The sequence below is a fragment of the Polypterus senegalus genome, chromosome 9 (genome assembly GCF_016835505.1).
Source record: "Polypterus senegalus isolate Bchr_013 chromosome 9, ASM1683550v1, whole genome shotgun sequence".
NCBI lineage: Eukaryota > Metazoa > Chordata > Cladistia > Polypteriformes > Polypteridae > Polypterus > Polypterus senegalus.
In genome coordinates, this window is record NC_053162.1 from 111,410,617 (window position 1) to 111,435,645 (window position 25,029).

The following is a 25,029-nucleotide window of genomic DNA, read 5'->3' on the forward strand; positions in this document are numbered from 1 at the left end:
CTCCAGGACTCTAAACAACTCCAAATCATACTATGTGATATCATCTAGTGTTAAATTCTGCTCCATACTTGTAAAATCTTTATTTTTATACTGTATTGAGGATTTGTTCTGTTCTGTGTATTGTATTTTATTGACCCCCTTTTTTTTGACACCCACTGCTTGCCCGACCTACCTGGAAAGGGATCTCTCTTTGAACTGCCTTTCCCAAGGCTTCTTCTATTTTTTCCCTACAAGGGTTTTTTTGGGAGTTTTTCCTTGTCTTCTTAGAGAGTCTGGGGGGTTGTGAAGAGGCAGGGCCTGTTAAAGCCCATTGCGGCGCTTCTTGTGTGATTTTGGGCTATACAAAAAAAAAAAAATTGTATTGCATTGTATTACTTATGGCAATATCTGCCTGCCAAAATCTCATGCCCTGGAAATCACCATAAACTGGCATTCTATAGTTGTTAGATTTATACCTTTATATCTAACTAGATGATTTGTTGAGAGAGTCACACTATAAAGGTGGTGTGTCAGTGCTCATAGTATATGTCGTTTCATGCAAAACTCACACTTACTCAAATATATATTACTTCTATAAACAAATGTAACTGGAAAAATGTCATATGAACTGAAGCTAAAGAGAAGCCACATGATCTTTTAAATGATACTTACAGTATGGCTTATTTTTATACATACATCAGTTTCAGCAAAGAAATTAAAATTTGATAGTTGATCTCAGCCACTTTCATTTAAGAGATATAGACAAAATATATGTATGCCACTTTAAGTCAGTCAATGGAAACTACCAAATGGTACCCATTGAAAATATGCATCTGTATTAATGACTGATGTTATGGTATATATTGGTACATAATAATAGCACATTCACAGAATTATAAAACAAAATGCTACTCAAAAAGTAAAAAAAGGTAAGGGTTTACAAAAACTTGTGTATAAAAATAAATGCTACTGTAGTTAACCTGTTCTATATTTTTCTAAGAAATTCAGTAATAATAAACCAACAAATTTTTCTTCAGGTATAAACTGTTTTATAATTATACTTTCATACACAAGGGAAAACCACCTGCAGATTCTTTTGTCTAAAATTACAGTTCATGTTTTTTTTTTTAAGATAACCACTACACTTGACATTTATGGCATTAGAGGTTTTTTTCAGTCTGCCCTTAAGTCCATCATATGATTCAAGGTAACTGACAAATCTGCACTACAGTTTACTGTAAAATATTTATTAAATAATCAAAACATCTGCTTTTAGAAATAAAGAAAATACTGACTTGAACATATGTTTTGACTTTAAAAAATAGTTTAAATTGACATGGAAAGTTAAATGTGAATTACTCCACTGAAAACTGGCATGGGCAACTTTTAGATATTTCTAAATATACATATGCATCAATTGATTTAAAACAATCCAAATATTTGCAGAATTTCATGATATATTAAAAAAATATGCTGTATGTTCTTTTTGTACCCTCCATAATTTGAAAGGTTTAATTTGCAAATATGGTATTTGGAATTTAATTTATTTTAACTGGCAACATCAAATTTAAGTGACACATAACTGAAAAGCATGGTATAAGTTCTTCTCTAAAGCATAGTGGCCACTGTACTACAAAGATCATAATAAGGTAAAAACATCAGAATGTGAAAAGTGTGTTAGTGATCACTGCCTACTACATGCCAAGAGCAACAAGAAATTCAAGAGTCAAAAAAACAAAAACAAACAATGGTTGTGCAAATTAATTACAGCATCCTTTCATTAGAGTATTGCTGATTGTATAGCTTCTCACTCCATGCTGGTTTGGACTTCTAAACACTTCCTGATCAGTATTGCTGAAAAGTCTCGGGACAATTTTCCACTCCCTACATCATCTGTAGGTGAGATGACTGTAAGCTACAAAGAAAATGTTTCATTCATTTACTGGAAAATACTTTAGGAATTACTATGACTATTAAATATATGGGAAATATTGAGATTTCTCTTCCAGTTCTACATGTCGGCACTTACATTAGCCCTGTATGTACAATCTTGAATATCACTCTGCCTTGTTTGATGTTCTTTTGCAGAATCATTAAAAATCATGGGCAAACTGCTGACAGTGTGCCTAAATCTCTGACTGTTTTTGAATGAATTAGGAGTTTCTTCTCTTTGTCCTTCTTTTTCTTCCAAACAACCAGTAACGAGAACTTCATCATTTTTCATCTGGTCAAACATTTTATTTGGTAACTGTAAAAGAAATATACATATAACAGTTTAAACAGTATGAACAATGTCAAAGCAGTACACGTCAAGTGCAAAAATGAAGTGTTGTCACACTTTCATGACTCAAAATTGGTGCAGATGGTGTTGCTTGTGGTCTGTAGTGTGAGGTATGAATGTGCAGGAAATGGACAAAGAAAGGATCATTGGAACAGCATGAAAGCAGTGGAAGATATGAGTGCATGTGATGGTAAAATGTCAGCTGAATAAATTAAAAAAAATAACAGATTACTTTCTCATACAGCTCAATAATCAAAGGACATTTCAACATACATCAAAGCACTAACTAAAAGTAGAAAAAGCAAATGAATGTTCATTTATAAAATGGCACACTTCATTACATATCAGTCAATACACATTCCGAATTTCAAACCAAGAATGAACAAGATAATTCTGCATGCCAGCATTTTCCAAATGTTCAGTTAACAACTGGAAAAATGTTAAACTGTATTCTCCTTAAATAATCAGTGTAATTCATGATAATGTTCATAACTATTGCATTAAAAAAGATGTAAAAGATAGTGCTGCCTTTAAATTGTGCCACAGAAAATTCAAGCAATGGTTACTTGAAAGTCTCTATTCTTCAAGCCTCAAGGCGGAACTGAATATATTTTGATAATTCACATGCATAAAGTTATGCCAAACCAATGTGTGCTCCATGGGCCCAGAAACAAATTGCATAAAGTAATTTTCCACCAAAAATGAAAAAAAGAAATATGTTGATGCCTCCATAATATATTTTTATAGTTCATAGTTTTATAGCCTTTTATAGTTATTTTTAGCCACAGATGTAATTTACAAAATCTTTACATAGTTGTGTAATTTAACATCTCCATGGACTCAGTCAGTCCAATAACTGTACACTGCATCCAATGTGGCCACTAGGAAGCAGAGAAAGCAGTGGTGTGTCTATCTGACATTTCATGTTTGTTGTACCACGACAGAATTAAAAAAGGAGAATGAAAGAGTAGAGATTGTGTTTGAACTCACCATATCAATACATCTTTTGTACAGGCCGTGGTACTACCAGGCAACATGTCAGCAATTGCAGAGGTTAAGTTGGACATCCCCATACCCTATCCCTCACCCTTAATATAATGCTGGCTTAAACTGGGTTTGCTAATAAAAATTTTAACAATACATTAAATTACAGTTACAAGTTTACTACCTATGTAATGTTTGCAAAATAGTACCACCTTCAGGGAATATGAGGCCATGCACCATTTGCCCCACATTTAGCATGTTAATGTTAAATTATTTTATAGTATGACCTCTTCAACAATTTCCGACAATACTTATTTTTTTTTTATTTACTATGTGGAATACAATTGATATGACCAATCTAAAAAGTATTTTTCTGTTCGTTAGTGATTTTAGTTCAAATTGATTACTTTTTTATCCTTGCACACAATTTTTTTATTAAACTGAAAAAATAAAAATAAAAACAGTACTTCTTATTAGACAGGCCACAATTTTAATTACACTGGCAATTTTTACCTGAGGAAGCCCAGATGACAGAAAGCATGGTGTATTCTTGTCTCTTGCGAATATTGTCTTCATATGCTGTGTTCTGAAATAAGCAAAACTAGTATGTATAAATCTACCGAAGTATCATACTTTTCATATACTATACATATTTTATGCTGATTTACTTAATTAATAGAACTAAAAGTTAAGAGCACAGGGTTAAAGAAATACTCCAAAAAGCATACAAAATTAACAATTCAACTGTTATTTAACTGCTTAATAGTAACCATTTTTACCTTGGCTCAACATGTGGAAATCTTCTTCCAGGGTCATTGAATTCTTTATATTCTTTCTTCAATGATGCAGTTGCTGTAACAACATTAAAAATGCTCATTTTCAAAGAAATCCAAAAAAGTATTTGTTTTGCACAAGTCCAAAAGATAAAGCCTTTTAAATTCCTTATTTTTGAAAATTAACATGCAAACTTTATGCCCTACAACAGGGCTATTCAATTACAAATTCAGTTGGGCCAGATTGTCAAACCAAGAAGGTTAGCTGGGCTAGTCATTTTAGCGGCAAAGCAGCTCGTAATGACAGATTTTAAAACCAACACAAACAAATTCATTGAAAAACATAAGGTTTATTCGTTGTTTCTCTTTAACTTTGGTCAGTTTGCAGAGCAAAAGGTGCATACAAAAAAGCTGAATTAACAGAATCTGAGGTAGCCCCTATTTTTTCCACTTACAAAAGAAAAAAAAACTGACCTAGGCTACATATCTGACCTATCTGATCACAAAGTGCATAAAACAAAATAGTGCACAGTAGTAGGCTATTAGAAATAACATTGTTTCCTTTTGAAACTAAACAAACAACTTGCACACATTTGACCCAGGAATATCACAAAGTGCATAAAATAAAAAGTGCACAGTAATCACAACTATAACAACAATGAGGGAACATATTTTAAATCACCATGTGTGATTAGGCATGCCTCTGTTACGCATCCCACATTATATTGATGTATTGTAGGCTACAGTTACCCTGCTGACTTAGTGGGAGAAGTGACATTTTTTGTTTTGAACGAGAGCAGTGACTTTAGGCTCGTAAGTTGTCAATGCAATTAGAAGGCATTGGTGGAGAGTATGGTCAGTCAGGGAGCAACGAGAGTTGCTTTTTATGGAGTTCATGTGTGAAAAACTTGACTCACATGTATATGTTGATCCAAACATACTGAGTGAGCATGACGATCGCTTTCTTAATGTTAGGGAACTGATGTGAGTTGACATCAGTCCAAAACATTGCAGGCTTGTTAGTGGAAAGCTCCTGTGCCATGGTTACAGATGACTGCATGTCAACAAGTTCGAGTGTGAATTTCCTCTCGTCAATGGAAGGGACCAGTTTCTTAGCTCTGGCGGATAAGTCCCCTTCTATTGCAACAGTGAACGGGTCTCTGACAAAAACGGCCAACTCTGTGGGCAGATCAAGTCCATCCAATCGACCAGCAAAGTTATTTTACAACATCGCAATAAAATTTGTCATCACATCTGTGATTTGTGCGGGGGATGAGATGCATTTGCGGAGTGTCGGAAAATGCAGCATTCGGCCTGTGCTCAAATCATTTGCGAAAAGGTCCAGTTTAACTTGGAATGCGCATCTGTTCCACAAGGTCGATGACAGTTTTGTCTCTGCCTTGTAGTCCCAAATTGAGATCGTTCAGGTGTTTGAATATGTCGCTCAGAAAGCAGGCATCGGCCATGAAGTTGTCGTCCAGTATGCGACTCAAGTGCGTTTCTGCCTTTTTTTGCTTGCTGCCGCGGAGGAAAGTTATGATCTCTTCTCTGAGACCGCAGAAACGCTCCAGTGCTTTGCCTTTGGACAGCCACGTCACGTCATTATGCAAAAGAAGGTCGTGGTGCTCATTTCTGACAGCAGCATGCGGAATAAGCGGTGTTGGAGGCTTGATGTGGAGCGAATAAAATTAATTATAGCCAAAACGCTGTCCACTGTCGTTTTGAGCGCCCCGCTTAGTTTTGCGCACAACACCGCCTGATGCACAATGCAGTGTAAGGAGATCAACTGAGGTGCAACAGCGGACCAACGTGCTGCCAAACCATTCACTTTCCCTGTCATGGATGGAGCCCCATTTGTCACAAGCATGCAAACGCGCTTCATATCCAGACCACTGACTTTAAAAAAGGCAGAAATTTTCCCAAAGACTATATCGCCAGTTGTGTGTCCTTCTAACGGCAGTAGGCCGAGCAGCTCCTCTCGGAAGCATTTGCCATCAAAAAAACGGACATATATGCACAACTGAGCAGTATCAGTTTTGTCTGTGGACTCATCTACTGCTATAGACATAGTATCAGCTTTCATCAGGTCTCCTAACAGCGTTTCATACACATCTGCAGCAAGAATTTCAACCCTACGAATGTTTGAAGTATCTGACAGGGGTATGTTTTTTATAGCAGATACCACGCTCATTTTAATTTTATCGTCATTTATCACCTCATCCACGACAGCCAGCATACAGTCCTTCACGGTTTCAGAGTCTGTGAATGGCCTTTTCTTTTTTGCCAGTATCCAGGAAACATGAAGGGATGCTGCAGTAGCTCTCTCTTGGGCTGTGAATGACCGCACCATGGTAGTACTGCTCCGGTTGTAAGATGCAATCAAACTCTGCACTTTTGCAGCCCTCTCTTGAGATCCCTCTGGAAAATTGGTGCGAAAAGTGTGGTGTTTCTCAACATGATGCCAACGCACATTGTAATCTTTAAATACTCCAACGCACTCATTACAAATTAAACACATCGGTTTGGCGTTTGGATGTGGCGGTAAAATAAACAAGTATTTGTCAGTCCAGGCAGGGTTAAACTTACGCTTTTCATTGGCAATTTTACGTTTCAGTGTTGAGAAAGACATATTGATAGTAATCTAAACTACTACCGGCACGCTCTGCATTGTTTGCGTGTTGCAGGTGTCACACACGTGCGCATGGGAGACAGCTAAAGGGCTTGAGTGAAGGCAGTTCGGAGGCATGCCGGGGTGTGGCAGAGTGCACTGACTCTTTTCTCCCTTGCCTGTAGACCATCCCCGGGGGATTTCACCTGGCTCTCCTGACATCACTTCCGGGACTGAGCCAATGGAAGTCGGCCACACCAGCTCCAGTCCCTCTGATGTCACCTCCGGCTACGAACCAATGGTGGAAGACCACGTGCCAGATCCATATGACCTCACTTCCTGTCTCCCCCTTTAAAACCTGCCCCTTTTCCTTTGTTTCCTCAGTCTTGTACTGGACTCGATTGAATGCACTTCAGTGCTGATTGTTTGTTAAAACGACCTTTTGCAGCCAGGATACCACAATATACGGGTGGCTGCCCCAACTCTTTATCTGTCCATGTCTCGTTCTTGTGACACAGGCTACGTAATTTACGTAGGAATGTGCGTTTTTGGCGGGACCGTAGACATAATAAATACTTTATATTTGTATTAATATACTATATATTTATATTAATATAATATATATATTTATATTAAATTATATTAAATAATTTATGAATAATATATATTAATTTATTATCTATGGGCGGAGCCATGGGCTGGGCCACTCGGAGGTTGATTCTGGGCCGCCTGTGGCCCACGGGCAACCATTTGAATAGCCTTGCCCTACAATATTGCTGTTTTCAGTATTCTCTTTACATACAAATGCTCGTTAAAAACCAGGAACCATTGTGGCATGGTACAGTATTTAACACTGCTGCCTTAAAACTCCAAATTGCTGGGTTCAGTTGCAAACCATACAAAGTTTTTGTATGTTGTCCCTATGCCTTTCTGTTTTTGTCAGTGTACTCTTAAATATTTTTTTGATCTTTTTTAAATATTTCTCCAAGCTTCATAATTAATTATACTGTTTATGTTCTTTTTTTCTTTATGTAATATGATTTAATGTTTCTCATCAATTTTTCACTAAGGAGATCTTCATTTTGCATTGCTGCTGCGAAAGCTTCAATTCATGTATCAAATGACATCTCATTTTAGAATGAGGAATTGTGAACACTCCTCATGTTAAGGAAAAGATCTTTTGCATTATTATTTTAAAAATTCAGCTTTATTTTAATAATTTCAGATACCTGATAAAGCATAGTCATTGACTTCTGGTTTTTGCTCAATAATGGTAGTTCATCTGATAAATCGATCCCCATGTGGGATATTTCTCTCATAGTTTAATAAAAGCATTAAGGATAACACTAGACAATTTTTTTTTAAGTTTTGATTCCAAAAAAAAAAAATGGTGACTAGGCTGGACAGCTTCAAGCTGAAGAAAAATAAAATCTCACATTGATTGTATAACGTATTGATTTAGAGATATGCAATATTAACTTTTATTGAATCAAGTGTGTTTAATTGCTTAATGTTGTTGACACGTTGCATTAATTCAATTGAAGTAAAATGTTTTGCTGCTTATTTGCATTGACAACAACAACTGGCCAGTACTAATGGATTCCACCTGCCCTGATACCACTTTATCATCATTGCAATGTCCTGGGGAAACCTTTAACTATGTTCATCATTGATTAACAGTGAAAAACTCTTCATGGTTTTGCATGCTTGAAGCTTGTTGTCCACCAGCTGGATGTAGTTTGCTGTCCAATAGTTGTCAAGAAAATTCTCAACAAGAATGCAATTTCCACCAGCCCCAATTAACACTAGAATTACCAGAGCCTACGAAAAAACTCGTAATTCCGTCCCACCTTAAATCGCGTCCTTTGTCCTCTAAATGTGCTGATAAAGAGAAGCTAGGAGCAGCCGGCTATTCCATCCCCCTACCAATTTAGAACGTGCACAAACTTCTCTCAGCTCATGCCTTGATTGAGTATCTGGGAGTGAAGAAAAGTTTTAGAGTGGAAATAATAGATCGTTATTTGGAACACACCCATTTCATGTCTGTTCCATTTCTACAGTAATCTGTGTCAACACATTGTTAAAACAGAAACGTTTTTATATTCTAGTAGTAGATAACAATTGCGCTTTTATTCAAAAATATAACTGCAGAAACAAAAAGCCGCCTTAACATGTGACATTGACAGCTGTTTCTTGTAACTGCCTCTGTGGTACAATAGAATCAGTTCTCGCCTTGGAATCAAAAGGTTGCGAGTTCGATCCTGCGCCTCTCCGTTTTGAGAAGTAAACTGCTCTTAGTCTTACTATTTTAGAATAAAAGCATACATTTGATTTCAGTCTTTAACAGCCGGTGCAATTAATGATCCTTGTAAAGGTTAGCTTTTTTTTAATTCACTTTTCATTCTCTCAGTCACGTTCAGAATCAATCCATACAACCCCATCTGACACGGCTGTTTTCACTAAAGACGCGCTATTGCTCTATATCCCAACCCGAGTTCTGACACACAAACGCTGGCGAAGCTGCCTTCTTTGTATCTCACCGTCACTTGCTTTTCTTTTTATTCAGTTTTATTGAGTGTTCCTGCCAGTCCCCACATGTTGTTGTATGCTGTTTCTTTTGTACTCCAGGACATGCAGAGGAGAGAATGGTAAAGAGCAGTAACTTCGGCGCTATATGCAATCATCAGACACTTCCCATCTGCCCGTGTCGTTCAAACACAGGAAGATACATTGGTGGAAAATTATAACAAAAAAGTGTACTTTTATTCAAGTGCACTTTTTCCATCGCCTTTTCCTGTAAGAAGCAATGTACACACTTCTCTCTATGCTGTGGTTTCTATTACACACCTGAAAGAAAGAGACAATACATGTGAAAATATCATCGCACTAATGCAATATTATTTGAAAACGAACAGCGTCAGATCGGGTGTGAATTTATGCAGGAACTGGAAATTCTCTGATGCGGGACCTTCCCCCAGGGAAGAAAGTACAGTGTCAGGTGCTCATTCAGTGTAATAGGAACCATAGCACAGATAGTTGTAGGAAGGACGGTCCTTGGGTGTGTGGGAACTGTTAATATTTGAATGTGATGATTTTATATAGCACGGAATGAAAATCAGCACTTCTCAGCATTGCACCATGCAAGCTGTCGTATCAATCGCCTACTGTAACTTGCTTTTTTTTTTTCTTCGGTTATACAGGTAGTCTTGAATAAAAGTGCACTTGTTTTGTTTGCGAAATGAAGTGTCTGCGTGCACTTTTCGTAGCATGACACGTGTATTTTTTAAGCATGCTCAAACACAGGAACATATATTGGTGTAAAAGTATAACAAAACAACGGGCAGATGGGGAGTGTCTGATGATTGCATATAGCGCCGAAGTTACTGCTCTTTACCATTCTCTCCTCTGCATGTCCTGGAGTACAAAAGAAACAGCATACAGCAACATGCGGGGACTGGCAGGAACACTCAATAAAACTGAATAAAAAGAAAAGCAAGTGACGGTGAGATACGAAGAAGGCAGCTTCGCCAGCGTCTGTGTGTTAGAACGCTTTGGGGGGTGCGTTAGTATGCATCGTGGTACACTGCAGAGCTATAGCGCGTCTGTATTCTGTTTCTTTTGTACTCCAGGACATGCAGAGGAGAGAATGGTAAAGAGCAGTAACTTCGGCGCTATATGCAATCATCAGACACTCCCCATCTGCCCGTTGTTTTGTTATACTTTTCAATACTTTTTATACTGCTCAAACGGGCATACTCAAAAATACACGTAATGCCACGAAAAGTGCACGCAGACACTTCATTTCGCAAACAAAACAAGTGCACTTTTATTCAAGACTACCTGCATAACCGAAGAAAAAAGAAAGCAAGTTACAGTAGGCGACAGCTTGCATGGTGCAATGCTGAGAAGTGCTGATTTTCATTCCGTGCTATATAAAATCATCACATTCAAATATTAACAGTTCCCACACACCCAAGGACCGTCCTTCCTACATTTACGACACGTGTACTTGTTGCCGTGCACACAACTCTCTGTGCTATGGTTCCTATTACACTGAATGAGCACCTGACACTGTACTTTCTTCCTGGGGGAAGGTCCCGCATCAGAGAATTTCCAGTTCCTGCATAAATTCACACCCGATCTGACGCTGTTCGTTTTCAAATAATATTGCATTAGTGCGATGATATTTTCACATGTATTGTCTCTTTCTTTCAGGTGTTTAATAGAAACCACAGCATAGAGAGAAGTGTGTACATTGCTTCTTACAGGAAAAGGCGATGGAAAAAGTGCACTTGAATAAAAGTGCACTTTTGTTATACTTTTACACCAATAACTGAATAAAAAGAAAAGCAAGTGACGGTGAGATACGAAGAAGGCAGCTTCGCCAGCATTTGTGTGTCAGAACCCGGTTTAGGTGTTGGGCGTTAGTATGCATCGTGGTACAATGCAGAGCTATAGCGCGTCTTTAGTGAAAACAGCCGTGTCAGATGGGGTTGTATGGATTGATTCTGAACGTGACTGAGAGAATGAAAAGTGAATTTAAAAAAAAAAAAAAAACAACCTTTACAAGGATCATAAATTGCACCGGCTGTTACAGACTGAAATCAAATGTATGTTTTTATTCTAAAATAGTAAGACTAAGAGCAGTTTACTTCTCAAAATGGAGTGGTGCAGGATTGAACTCACGACCTTTTGATTCCAAGGCGAGAACTACTTCCATTGCACCACAGAGGCAGTTATAATATCGGGTTGTCAATGTCGCATGTTAAAGCGGCTTTTTGTTTCTGCAGTTATATTTTTGAATAAAAGCGCAATTGTTGTGTTATATTTGAACCTTTTATGAAAATGTTTCTTTGCTATTTGGACTTCAGGCTTCATACATTATATAGTTTATGCCTACATTTTGTCATCTACTACTAGAATATAAAAAACGTTTCTGTTTTAACAATGTGTTGACACAGATTACTGTAGAAACGGAACAGACATGAAATGCGTGTGTTCCAAATAACGATATATTATTTCCACTCTAAAACTCCACTTCAGTCCCAGATACTCAATCAAGGCATGAGCTGGGAGAAGTTCGTGCACGTTCTAAATTGGTGGGGGGGTGGAATAGCCGGCTGCTCCTAGCTTCTCTTTATCAGCACATTTAGAAGGCAAAGGGCGCTGGCGGAGAGGTGCGAAGGGATTTAAGAAGCGATTTATGGTGGGACGGAATTACGAGTTTTTTCGTAGGCTCTGGTAATTCTAGTGTTAACAGACATCTGAACTGCTTATTATTGATAATATGGAACAGCATAGATGTGTTCCTTAATCTTGGCTTCAGGTATTCATGAAAACACTTGTCTCAAATATCAAAATCCCTCATCTTTCTTTTCATTGCTTTCACAATTTGTCATCTGTTCGTTTTACACGAAGTGGAGACAAAAATAGCTTTGTTGGTCTATTATCATGGTTTTTATAGGACTTGCCAAGTCCATTCCTAAGTTGTTCTATTCTCACACCTTAAGATTATTACACATTCAGATACAAAAACACATAGGGATCCTGTAGACAAAGTCTCTAGTGAAAGCCTAATTGTCAGTCACCCTGCATTATTCTATTTAGCACCCCCTCACATTCATATATACAGTGCATCCAGAAAGTATTCACAGCGCATCACTTTTTCCACATTTTGTTATGTTACAGCCTTATTCCAAAATGGATTAAATTCATTTTTTTCCTCAGAATTCTACACACAACACCCCACTATGACAACGTGAAAAAAATTTACTTGAGATTTTTGCAAATTAATTAAAAATAAAAAAATTGAGAAAGCACATGTACATAAGTATTCACCAATAAGCTCAAAATTGAGCTCAGGTGCATCCTGTTTCCTCTGATCATCCTTGAGATTTTTCTGCAGCTTAATTTGGAGTCCACCTGTGGTAAATTCAGTTGATTGGACATGATTTGGAAAGGCACACACCTGTCTATATAAAGGTCCCACAGTTGAAAGTTCATGTCAGAGCACAAACCAAGTATGAACTCAAAGGAATTGTCTGTAGACCTCCAAAACAGGATTGTCTCAAGGCACAAATCTGGAGAAGGTTACAGAAAAATGTCTGCTGCTTTGAAGGTCCCAATGAGCACAGTGGCCTCCATCATCCGTAAGTGGAAGAAATTCGAAACCACCAGGACTCTTCCTAGAGATGGCCAGCCATCTAAACTGAGTGATCAGGGGAGAAGGGCCTTATTCAGGGAGGTGACCAAGAACCCGATGGTCACTCTGTCAGAGCTCCAGAGGTCCTCTGTGGAGAGAAGAGAACCTTCCAGAAGGACAACCATCTCTGCAGCAATCCACCAATCAGGCCTGTATGGTAGAGTGGCCAGACGGAAGCCACTCCTTAGTAAAAGGCACATGGCAGCCTGCCTGGAGTTTGCCAAAAGGCACCTGAAGGACTCAGACCATGAGAAACAAAATTCTCTGGTTTGATGAGACAAATATTGAACTCTTTGGTGTGAATGCCAGGTGTCACGTTTGGAGGAAACCAGGCACCGCTCATCACCAGGCCAATACCATCCCTACAGTGAAGCATGGTGGTGGCAGCATCATGCTGTGGGGATGTTTTTCAGCGGCAGGAACTGGGAGTCTAGTCAGGATAAAGGGAAAGATGACTGCAGCAATGTACAGAGACGTCCTGGATGAAAACCTGCTCCAGAGTGCTCTTGACCTCAGACTGGGGCGACAGTTCATCTTTCAGCAGGTCAACGACCTTAAGCACACAGCCAAGATATCAAAGGAGTGGCTTCAGGACAACTCTGTGAATGTCCTTGAGTGGTCCAGCCAAAGCCCTGACTTGAATCCGATTGAACATCTCTGGAGAGATCTCTAAAGGCTGTGCACCGACGCTTCCCATCCAACCTGATGGAGCTTGAGAGGTGCTGCAAAGAGGAATGGGTGAAACTGGCCAAGGATAGGTGTGCCAAGCTTGTGGCATCATATTCAAAAAGACTTGAGGCTGTAATTGCTGCCAAAGATGCATCGACAAAGTATTGAGCAAAGGCTGTGAATACTTATGTGATTTCTCAGTTTTTTTTTACTTTTAATACATTTGCAAAAACCTCAAGTAAACTTTTTTCAAATTGTCATTATGGGGTGTTGCGTGTAGAATTCTGTGGAAAAAAATGAATTTAATTAATTTTGGAATAAGACTGCAACATAACAAAATGTGGAAAAAGTGAAGCATTGTGAATACTTTCCGGATGCACTGTAGATATCTTTAAATAGACAATAGAGAATATATGTTTCCCTTCCATACACCAATTTGGCAATTAAAACAACAAATTTGGAAATTTTAGCCCCTGTCGCCCATCAGTTCGCAGGTTGTAAAGTAATCAATACATCGTCCTTAACTGTTAAATTCATAAAAAAATATACATATATAAAATTTGAAATCCATGACACTACATTTTGGTCAACAAATTGTTTATGTGCAACACTTATCTGCCCTGGAACAAAATGGATATGTAGTTTTCCAGGTCATTTTAAGGTAGTGATTTTCAGCTATGCTGTCCCATTTGTAAAATGAAACAGCATTTGGTATATCTGAGCTGTATCCCTCCTAGCAGTGTCCCTAATTTATGATAAACACATATGTTTCAGTTGTAGTTGAACTGTATATGACATAACACCACCCAAGGGATTGCTTCACATGAACAGTTTACTGTTGTGGGACGATTATTAAGATATCAATGTCATTTGTAGAAAATTATAGGACATTCAATTTCTTACATCAATTAAACAGATACCATTATAGCAATGGTGCTTTATACTGTCTTTTGTCTATCTGGTTATGTATGTATGTGGGCAAAATCCATCCATCCATCCATCATCCAACCTGCTATATCCTAACTACAGGGTCACGGGGGTCTGCTGGAGCCAATCCCAGCCAACACAGGGCACAAGGCAGGAAATAAACTCCAGGCAGGGCGCCAGCCCACCACAGTGTGGGCAAAATATTAAAATAAAATATGAGAAGAAAACATAAAATAGGCAATTACAATAAAATCATAGGTGATTTATGTGATCAACAGGCCAAAATCCATGAGAAACACACAAAAATATTCAGAAAGCAAATGAAATTTGTACATCAGAAAATTGTGCATCTGCAAGGTTAAATTTAGACAGTAATTAATAAAGATGCAAACAAATTATCAATATAGAGCTCTCTAAATGTTGTAATCCAGACAATTTTCCACAGTTTCAATGCTACAAGGGTTGCTGACGGTTGAAATGTTCCTAAAACCCCCGTGAATAGAATTAAGTTGGTATTTTCCTGTCATTTCTTAACAGTTTTTGAGTAAACAATGTTCTTTAGTAAGTGTTTTGCCTTACCTTGTGTAAGGTATAGAGGCATACGGTTTTTTAACCGTGTCCTTGAAAGAATTCTTTTTATGCTCGCGTTCGTGCTTATGCACGGCACTGAGCTTGGCGCATATCTAAGTGCCAACGGCCTAAGGGTCTTTTGAGTGTAAAGTAACTCGTAAATTAAAAGATCTAAGTTTTGAACCGTATGTTTAAAGCATACAGAAGAAGAAATAAATAACCTTTAAGTACAGAAGTAACCAAAGCTTCATAAGAAAAACTAAGTTTATAGAAGATACATTTTTCCCTTTTTTTGCCTTTATTCTTTGTGTGTAACTATTTTTCTTATTATTCTTGTATGGATTATTTGCCTTTAACTTTCACTAAATATTTTTAAAACGAACTTTTGGACTGAGAGATTTCTTTGACACGCGTCTTACCCGTGCCTGACTTCACCTTACATGTGGTTTAAAGTTATGTGTTCAACGTTTCTTGCCTCTCATTTCCTGTTATGTTACATTTACACAATTTGTTGTAGGCATGGAACACATGTGAAATGTATGTATTCCAAATAATGATATATTATTTTCCCTGTACCAGTGCATACTCCCAAACCTGACCTGATAAAATTCCATGCACCTCACACCCAGGGAAAATTCAGCTACGTCAATGGAGGGAATGGGATAACAGGCTGCTTGCAGCTTGTACTGATTGACACATTTGCAAAACAAAGACGCTAATGAAAAGGTGCAAAGGAATTTAAGGAGGCCTAGCATTACAACTTTTTTTGTAGACTCCAGGGATTCTAGAGTTAATTCCATTAACTTATTGTACTGTTTTAATTATAGCCATAACATCATTCAGCCTCCACAAAAGTAAGGACACATGATGGATTTAATAATTTTAAAAGGATTAAAAACTGATGTTAGACAGGTCACGGTCAATGGCATATTTGACCATTTCTACATTTCATTTGACAAAGAAATATTGGTTACTACTAAAGAGAAGCATATAGTTTAAAATGTTATTTTGATGCCACAGTAGCCTCTAGGTTTACTAATATTCTGAGATGACATGCTGAAGTGCTGAGAGAGGCAACTGAGAGTTGCCACTTTAATGTGTTTTGCTGGCTATTGCAAAATTTTATTTACAAAACTTTAAGCTTTTCTTTGTTCTCCACTGATGTCTCTGCTGCTTCAAATGATGGTTTGTAATTGATGACTATGGATTTCATTTTTAATTTACTACATATTAAGGATAATTCTGATTTGTTGCTTATTGCACCTTTGCTAGGAATGTACATAATAATTACAGCTTGAAATGTTACTGCCATATACATAACACCATTTCTAGTTGTAAGTCTGTGTATGTGTATATATTTTATGAATATGACTTTTGGTAAATAAATGCATATAATTTTGCAAATCATAACATATATAGTTGAAAGTATTTACTAACTTAGGTTATTTTTTCCTAAAGTATCTAAATTGTAGTTTAAGTTGAGCAATTCTTTCATATTGTACTTTTTTACTTTTACTTTTACTTGAGTAGTTTCCGTGTCCATTACTTTTATGTTTACTTAACAAAATTTTTGCCTAATTAACAATACTTCTACTTGAGTAGGATTTTTAGTACTCTTTTCACTTCTGTTTATTAAAGAAGCAACTCATTATCCATATTTTACATTAATGCTCTAGGAAACAAAAAGACAGTAAAGATAATACTTTGATGACAGCAAATTGCACTTACATTTAATGTCCATTGCATTTCGTGTCTGAGTTGATTTCAGCTTTACAGTTCTAGTAACATCTCTACCTCCTGTAGCTCTCTGGAGAATTCTGAGAACCTCTGCATTCTGTAGAATTAAATTTTATAAAGTTTATACGTAATAACCATGTGACTAAATTTATTTTGTCTCTTTAGAGGAAAAAATAGCATATATATTTAACAAATTCTGGGACTCTCTTCACTGAACAACAGTAAAAGCAAATTAGAACCTGCTTATAAAGTATCCATCCATCCATTTTCCAACTCGTTGAATCCGAACACTGGGTCAAGGGGGTCTGCTGGAGCCAATCCCAGCAAACACAGGGCGCAAGGCAGGAACCACTAACACAGAAAATACAATGATCATTTATAATAAGAGCCAATGGTGACTTTACATTATGTGATAATTCAGCTTCTCCAGTTATCATCCCAGTGAGCCCTGGGTCTTCCCCGGGTTCTCCACCCAACTGGTTGTGAGATGTTCAGTGGGGATGTGTACCAGATGCCTGAACTACCTCAATTGGCTTCTTTTGATTGCAGAGTGTCAGCGGCTGTACTCTAAGCCTCTCCTAAGTGTATGTGCTTCTCACCCTATCTCTAAGAAAGAGCCCAGCCACCCAGCGCAAACAGTTCATTTTGGCCACTTGTACTTGCAAACTCATTCTTTGGATCATTACCCAAAGCTCATGACCACCCTGTGATGAGAGGGGGAGCTGTCACTAACTTTGTCATATACCTTTTCTTCCACAGATCAGAGAAGATGTCTCATGAGGGCAACTGACTCCTCCCTTCCGATCTAATATTGCACTGAACTGATTGCAGGGCAGAGCTCCTTCCAGTTCAAGACAAAAAGCCAAGGAACAGCTGTCCTTTGCCCATCAAGGCTGTTCTCTTTTCACTTACCTCTTGTGGATAAGACTGCACCATCGTGCACGGTTTTTTGATTTCATTTTCATAGAATTAAATGGGATGATCTGGCTGCAATCCCAACTTTTTGAATCCCTGGGCTGTATCATTCCCCCACTTGATGACATTGAACATAGAACAACTGATAAATTGAGAGCTTTGCCCTCTGACTTAACTTCTTCAGCACTACAGATTGGTATAGCAACTTCATATCTGTACTAGCTGCCTCAATCAGTTTGTCAGTCGCACCACCCCTTTTCCTCTCACTCATGAAGAAGACCTACATGAGACAGTAACTTACTTACTACATGGAGAAGACAGTCCACCATTTCCTACTGAGCAACATGGCCTCAGATATGGAGGGGTTTCATTCTTACAGCATCACACTCGTTCACAAACCATATCAACGCGTACTGGATTTCACAGCCAGATGAAGCCAACATGACTGTGTCATCTGCAAAATGCCGATGACTCTGTCTTGATTTGCTGTCCATGAACATCACAAACAGGATAGGAGACAAAGAACAGCACTGCCAGAGTCCAACATTCCCGCATTCTCTAAGACCACAAAACACATGCAGACTGATTGGATATACTCCCATGCCCTCTCCAGAATTCTCATTAGGGTAAAGAGTTGGTCCACTGTCTCACAGCCTGAAAGGAGTCCACTTTGATTTTCCTGGATCTCAGTTTCCACAACTGGGTGCCATCTCCTTTCTTTCATCTCTTGTAAAAATACTATTTTAGCATTTACACCTGTTAGGTGAGAGAATACTTTTGTTTTTATTTTGTAGTATTAACTTAAGATAAGACAGCTTTGACATTAATTTCCAGTTTTTATGGCTTCTTGTGCTGTGTTAAACGTATTTAGGGTGAATGCTCCTGTGAATATGATTAATGAGAGGACAATAAGGCCTAGGGTGACCTCATATGAAATTGTTTGGGACATAGCTCGCAGGACCCCAATTAGGGCATATTTGGAATTTGAGGCTCAGCCAGAGCCCAGAATGGAGTAAATTGAGAGGCTAGACACTGCAAGGATAAAGAGGATGGTCAGGTTTAAATATGTTAGTGCTAGTGGTATAGGAAGGAGGACTGAGAGAAGGACTTGAACAGAAAATTTCTCTATATGCAGATGATATGGTATTGTATATCTCTAATCCACAAAATAATGTGCCTGCAGTCCTAACAGTACTTATAGAATTTCTGGTCTCAGAATCAACTTGAACAAAAGGGTGCTCTTTCCAGTGAATTCTCAAGCACACAATATTAGATTGGCCAACTTCATTTTATCATCACAGATCAGTTTAAATACTTAGGGGTAAACATCATAAATAAACATAAAACTCTTTTATCAACAATTTTGCTGTCTTCATGGAACAAATTAAGCAATGGTCTACCCTCCATCTCACTTTAGCTGGAAGTATTAACATTGTCAAGATTTATCTCCTTCCTAAGCTTCTTTTTCTATTTCAAAACATTCCAATATACATTAATAAATAATTTTTTAAGAAATTAGATTCAGTCATAACCTCATTCATTTGGAATTCAAAACATCCACGTATCTAACGGGCGACGCTACAAAGACCTAAGGTGGAAGGTGGTGTGGCTCTAACTAACTTTCAATTTTATTACTAGGCGGCGAATACACAAGCTATAAAAACCTGGACATTGACACAAATAGATGAACACACACAAGCTTGGTCCGCAATAGAAATAAAATCCTGCAGTTCTTTATATTCCTTGCTTTGTTCCACATTAAATACAAGTTATCGCCAATATACTATTAACCCAATTGTGCATTACTCACTCAAAATATGGAACCAATGTAGGAAGTATTTTAAGATAGAGAAGCTTTCATTTGTGGCACCTTCCCTCTCAAACATACGCAGTTTTTAATGTCTGGAAAACATTTAGGATTAAATCACTTAAGAGATCTGTACATAGACAACATCTTCGTATCCTATGAACAATTACACTCCAAATGTAACTTTCCAGCAACACATGTCTTTCACTACCTTCAAGTTAGAAAATTTGTTAAACAAAACATGGGAAATGGATCTCTCACTCAACATCACAGAAAAGAAGTGGAAGACAGCAATGTACAGAATTAATTCAAGCGCCATATGCACAAAGCATACAGTTATTCAATCTAAAATTATACATTAAGCGCATCTGTCTCGTTTAAAATTGTTTCAAGGGCAAGATCCAATCTGCGAACGCTGCAGTCAAGTTCCAGCATCATTAAGCCATACATTTTGGGTGTGCACCAAATTAACATCATATTGGACCAAAATCTTTAAATGCCTTTCAGACAGCCTTGGTGTCACAATCCTTCCAAATCCATTAACAGCTGTGTTTCGTGTACTTTCAGATGGGCTTAAAGTGGAGATGGGCAAACAAACTGTAATTGCCTTTACATCACTATTGGCATATAGATTTAGCTTGCTCAACTGGAAGAATCCTAACTCACCTCTTTTAAGCCAGTGGGTAACTGATGTTATATACACTCACCTAAAGGATTATTAGGAACACCATACTAATACGGTGTTTGACCCCCTTTCGCCTTCAGAACTGCCTTAATTCTACGTGGCATTGATTCAACAAGGTGCTGAAAGCATTCTTTAGAAATGTTGGCCCATATTGATAGGATAGCATCTTGCAGTTGATGGAGATTTGTGGGATGCACATTCAGGGCACGAAGCTCCCATTCCACCACATCCCAAAGATGCTCTATTGGGTTGAGATCTGGTGACTGTGGGGGCCATTTTAGTACAGTGAACTCATTATCATGTTCAAGAAGCCAATTTGAAATGATTCGAGCTTTGTGACATGGTGCATTATCCTGCTGGAAGTAGCCATCAGAGGATGGGTACATGGTGGTCATGAAGGGATGTACATGGTCAGAAACAATGCTCAGGTAGCCCGTGGCATTTAAATGATGCCCAATTGGCACTAAGGGGCCTAAAGTGTGCCAAGAAAACATCCCACACACCATTACACCACCACCACCAGCCTGCACAGTGGTAACAAGGCATGATGGATCCATGTTCTCATTCTGTTTACGCCAAATTCTGACTCTACCATTTGAATGTGTCAACAGAAATCGAGACTCATCAGAGCAGGCAACATTTTTCCAGTCTTCAACTGTCCAATTTTGGTGAGCTCGTGCAAATTGTAGCCTCTTTTTCCTATTTGTAGTGGAGATGAGTGGTACCTGGTGGGGTCTTCTGCTGTTGTAGCCCATCCGCCTCAAGGTTGTGCGTGTTGTGGCTTCACAAATGCTTTGTTGCATACCTCGGTTGTAACGAGTGGTTATTTCAGTCAAAGTTGCTCTTCTATCAGCTTGAATCAGTCGGCGCATTCTCCTCTGACCTCTAGCATCAATAAGGCATTTTCGCCCACAAGACTGCCGCATACTGGATGTTTTCCCTTTTCACACCATTCTTTGTAAACCGTAGAAATGGTTGTGCGTGAAAATCCCAGTAACTGAGCAGATTGTGAAATACTCAGATCGGCCAGTCTGGCACCAACAACCATGCCACGCTCAAAACTGCTTATATCACCTTTCTTTCCCATTCTGACATTCAGTTTGGAGTTCAGGAGATTGTCTTGACCAAGACCACACCCCTAAATGCATTGAAGCAACTGCCATGTGATTGGTTGATTAGATAATTGCATTAATGAGAAATTGAATAGGTATTCCTAATAATCCTTTAGGTGAGTGTATATTATCTAAAATTGGAAAAAAATAAAATTCTCACTTATAGGATCTGTACAAAACTTTTTCAAAACTTGACAGGATCTAATGAATAACATATTAGAATAAGCATTTAAATCGAGGAAGTGGATTATCTACCCTGGCACAGTGGGTAGCACTGCTGCATCGCAGTTAGGAGACCCGGGCTCACTTCCCAGGTTCTCCCCGTGTCTGCGTGGGTTTCCTCCCACAGTCCAAAGACACGCAGGTTAGGTGGATTGGCGATTCTAAATTGTCCCAAGTGCGTGCTTGGTGTGTGTGTGTGCACACATGCTCTGTGGTGGGCTGGCACCCTGCCCAGGGTTTGTTTCCTGCCTTGCGCCTTGTGTTGGCTGGGATTGGCTCCAGCAGACCCACGTGACCCTGTAGTTAGGATATAGCGGGTTGGAAAATGGATGGATGGATTCTCTACCCTCTTTTTTATTCTAGTTTTTTTCATTTATATATTTTTATTATTATTAAAGTTTTACTTTGCTGACCCAGCTCTCTTTCCCATGGGTGGAGGTTGATTTGTTTCGAACCTAGTTTTGTTAAACTTGACTTGCTTGTATGAAATGTTATTTTTTTTAAATAAAATTTAAAAAAATGTTTAAAAAACAAATCTTTGGCCTAAGTTGTTCTCTGGTACAAAGTACACTTATGAGTCACATCATGTTTAAACATGGTGCTTGTTATATAGAAACTATACCTAGCACATAAGACCAATAACAAAACACTGCATGGGTTTAGATCAAGGAGACCACTCTTACCAATCATGCCACTCCAAGTGCCTGCATCGTTACCCACAAGGCCATTGAAGCCACCCAGAAGAACTTTAGAGAACCCAGCTAGGATCTTTTCCAGGATTCCCTCCAGGCTGTGGAGCTGCCCCTCTGTGACCTCTGGGACAAACTTCAATATGACATCAATCAGGCAGGGGCTCAAGCCACCTCCCACCTGATTTATTTCCCCTGAGCAACCCCAGAGTAAAGAAGAGTACAGGAAGCAAGTGGGTAGACGCATGAGCCTAACTGTATTTTGTTGGTAGTGCTCCAACTCACTCATAAATTCTCTCTCCTTCCCCTTAAAAGAGGTGACATTCCACATCCCAAGAGTCAGTTTATGTGTCTATGCATCAGTTTGCCCAGGCCTCTGCCTTTGACTGCACCCAGGCAACTTTGCGCCAGACACCTATTCCTCCTGCAGTGGCTGGCTCAACAGGAAGTTTACTAGTACCTGAATTTGAATGAGTTGGCTTTTTTAAGTTAACCAGTAATTACAAAGAAAAAAAAAATTGTCAATGCAGATATTTTTGACAAAAACTGGTCACTTGACAGAAAAGTATTACTTTTATGCATAAAATGATTATTTGTGAAAATAAAAAAATCTAAAGCAATTTAAAATTACTGAATTTACCTTTTTTTTTTAACATGACTTAATTACAGGACCTACCTCTTTACCTTCTGGACTCAGCATTTCCATCTGTGATAGTGACATTTAGCACAAGCGGAAATGCAAATGTGTTTTACCTCCACTTACAACAATAATATCAGTTAAAAAGACAAAAGAATTGTGTAAGGCTGTGGCAGCGTCTTTCACCTTTATGCCTGGTGCAGCTGTGTTGTTCTTATATGTGAGAGGATTTTTCTTGAGGGGAGGGATTCTGTTCTCTTTCTCTGATGTACAGACCTCATCCTCATCTGAGTTCACCTCTGTTATAGCACATCTTTATTTGAAAACAGCAGTGTCAGATTGGGGTGAGCGTGAACAGGACTGAGAGAATAAAACTGAATAAAAATAAAAATCTAACCTTTTCAAGTACCATACATTTACACTGGCTGTTACAGATTCAAATCAAATGAATGTTTTTATTTTATAATGGTAACAATAAGAGCAGCTCACTACTCAATGCGTTTATTTTGAGAAGTGGGCAGGATCGAACCTGTGACCTGTTGATTATGAGCCAGTAGTTCTCACACATTATACACTTCATGTCAAACTTTTGTCGTTAGTACTAAAACATGAAAAAAAATTGTCTTTTAGGTATGTGTTCAACATTTCTTGAATTTCCTGTCATCATACACTTATATAGATCTTTGTAGACACAAACACACATAAAATGCATGTGTTCCAAATAACAATATATTATTTACCCTAAACAGCCCCAGGTAGCTCACTCCCAGATAAACAAGGCTTGAGCTGGGAGAGCTTTTTGCCCTTTCTGCAGCAGTGAAGGGATGGGATGGCAGGCTGCTTGCACTAATCAACACATTTACAAAACAAAAGACGCTGGATGGTCAGGTGCGAAGGGATTTAAGGTCAGCCGGGATTACAAGTTTTTTCGTAGGCTTCAGGAATTCTAGTGTTAAAGGACCTCCTAAATCCCACTAACACATCTTCATTTGAGGAAGCAGAGTCAGGGGACTCAGAGGAGGATACACCAATCACAGGAGCTGAAGTTGCTGAGGTGGTTAAAAATACAGTACCTTAGTGGCAAGGCTCCAGGGGTGGATGATATTTGTCACCAGTTCTTAAAAGCTCTGGATGTTGTTGGGCTGCCCTAGCTAACACACCTCTTTAGCATTGCATGCAGGTCAAGGACAGTGCTTATGGATTGGCAAACTAGGTTAGTAATTCTTATCTTTAAGAAAGGACAATAATAAGTGTTTTCCAACTTTAGGGAGATCACTCTCCTTAGCCTCCAAGTTAAGCCCTATGCCAAAGTTCTGGAAAGGAGGATTTCGATGTGGGTCAAGCCTTGGATTCTGGAGGAATAACGCAGATTTTGTCCAGGGTACAGAACACTGGATTAGCTTTTACCCTCACAAGGATTCTGGAGGGTTCATCGAAGTATGCCCAACCAGTCTACATGTATTTCGTGGACTTGGAAAAGGTATAAAGTCATGTCCATTGGGGTGTTCTGTGTATGTGGTACTAGACCAGCTGCTGCAGGCTATGGGGTCCCTGTATAGCTGGAGCAAAAGCTTGTTTCACATAGCAGCAAGTCAGACTTGTTCCCAGCGTTTGTGGACACCATCGGGGCTCCTTGATGTTCATAATTTTATAGACAGAATTTCTAGGTGCAGCCAAGGAATGAAGGAGTCCAGGTCCAGTTCAGTGTCCTCAGGATCGCATATCTGGTTTTTGTGGATAATGTGGTCCTGTTGGCTTCACTGGGCTGTAACCTTAGACACGCAATGTGGTGGTTTGCAGTTGAGTGTGAAGCAGTGAGGATGAGAATCATTAACTCTAAGTCTGTAGTCATGGTTCTTGGAGTGCCCGTTTCCAGGTTAGGGATGAGGTGTTTAAGTATCTTGGGATATTATTCATGAGTGAGGGAGGAAGGGAATGAAAGATTGAAAGGAAGATCAGAGCAACACTTGCAGCCTTGAAGATGCTGTACTGGTCAGTTGTGGTGAATTCGAGTCAATATATCGGTCGATCTATGTTCCTATCCTCACCTATGGTCATGAGCTTTGGGTAGTGACCAAAAGAACTAGATCATAGATACAAGCGTTAGAAATGACTTTCCTTCACATGGTGTCTGTGTTCATCCTTAAAGATAGGGTGAGAAGTGTAGACACCTAGGAGGACCTCAAAGCAGAACTGCTGCTCCTTCACATTGAAAGGAGCCAGTTGAGACTG

General features: G+C 38.7%; 1 protein-coding gene across 2 annotated transcripts in view; it reads right to left on the reverse strand.

Annotated features, from left to right (window-relative positions):
* Positions 1–1,005: 1,005 nt before the first annotated feature.
* ankrd27 (ankyrin repeat domain 27 (VPS9 domain)) overlaps positions 1,006–25,029 on the reverse strand; it is a 668,625-nt gene continuing 644,601 nt past the window's right edge. The window contains exons 24-27 of one of the 2 annotated variants that reach the window (XM_039763577.1): positions 16,722–16,827; positions 4,024–4,096; positions 3,758–3,830; positions 1,006–2,227 (exon numbers count right to left, since the gene is read on the reverse strand). In XM_039763577.1, coding sequence (XP_039619511.1) covers positions 1,991–2,227; positions 3,758–3,830; positions 4,024–4,096; positions 16,722–16,827 — 489 coding nt within the window. In that variant the 3' untranslated portion in view covers positions 1,006–1,990. Of the gene's footprint in view, positions 2,228–3,757; positions 3,831–4,023; positions 4,097–16,721; positions 16,828–25,029 lie in introns of those variants that run through there. The other variant, XM_039763578.1, reaches the window with a different exon arrangement.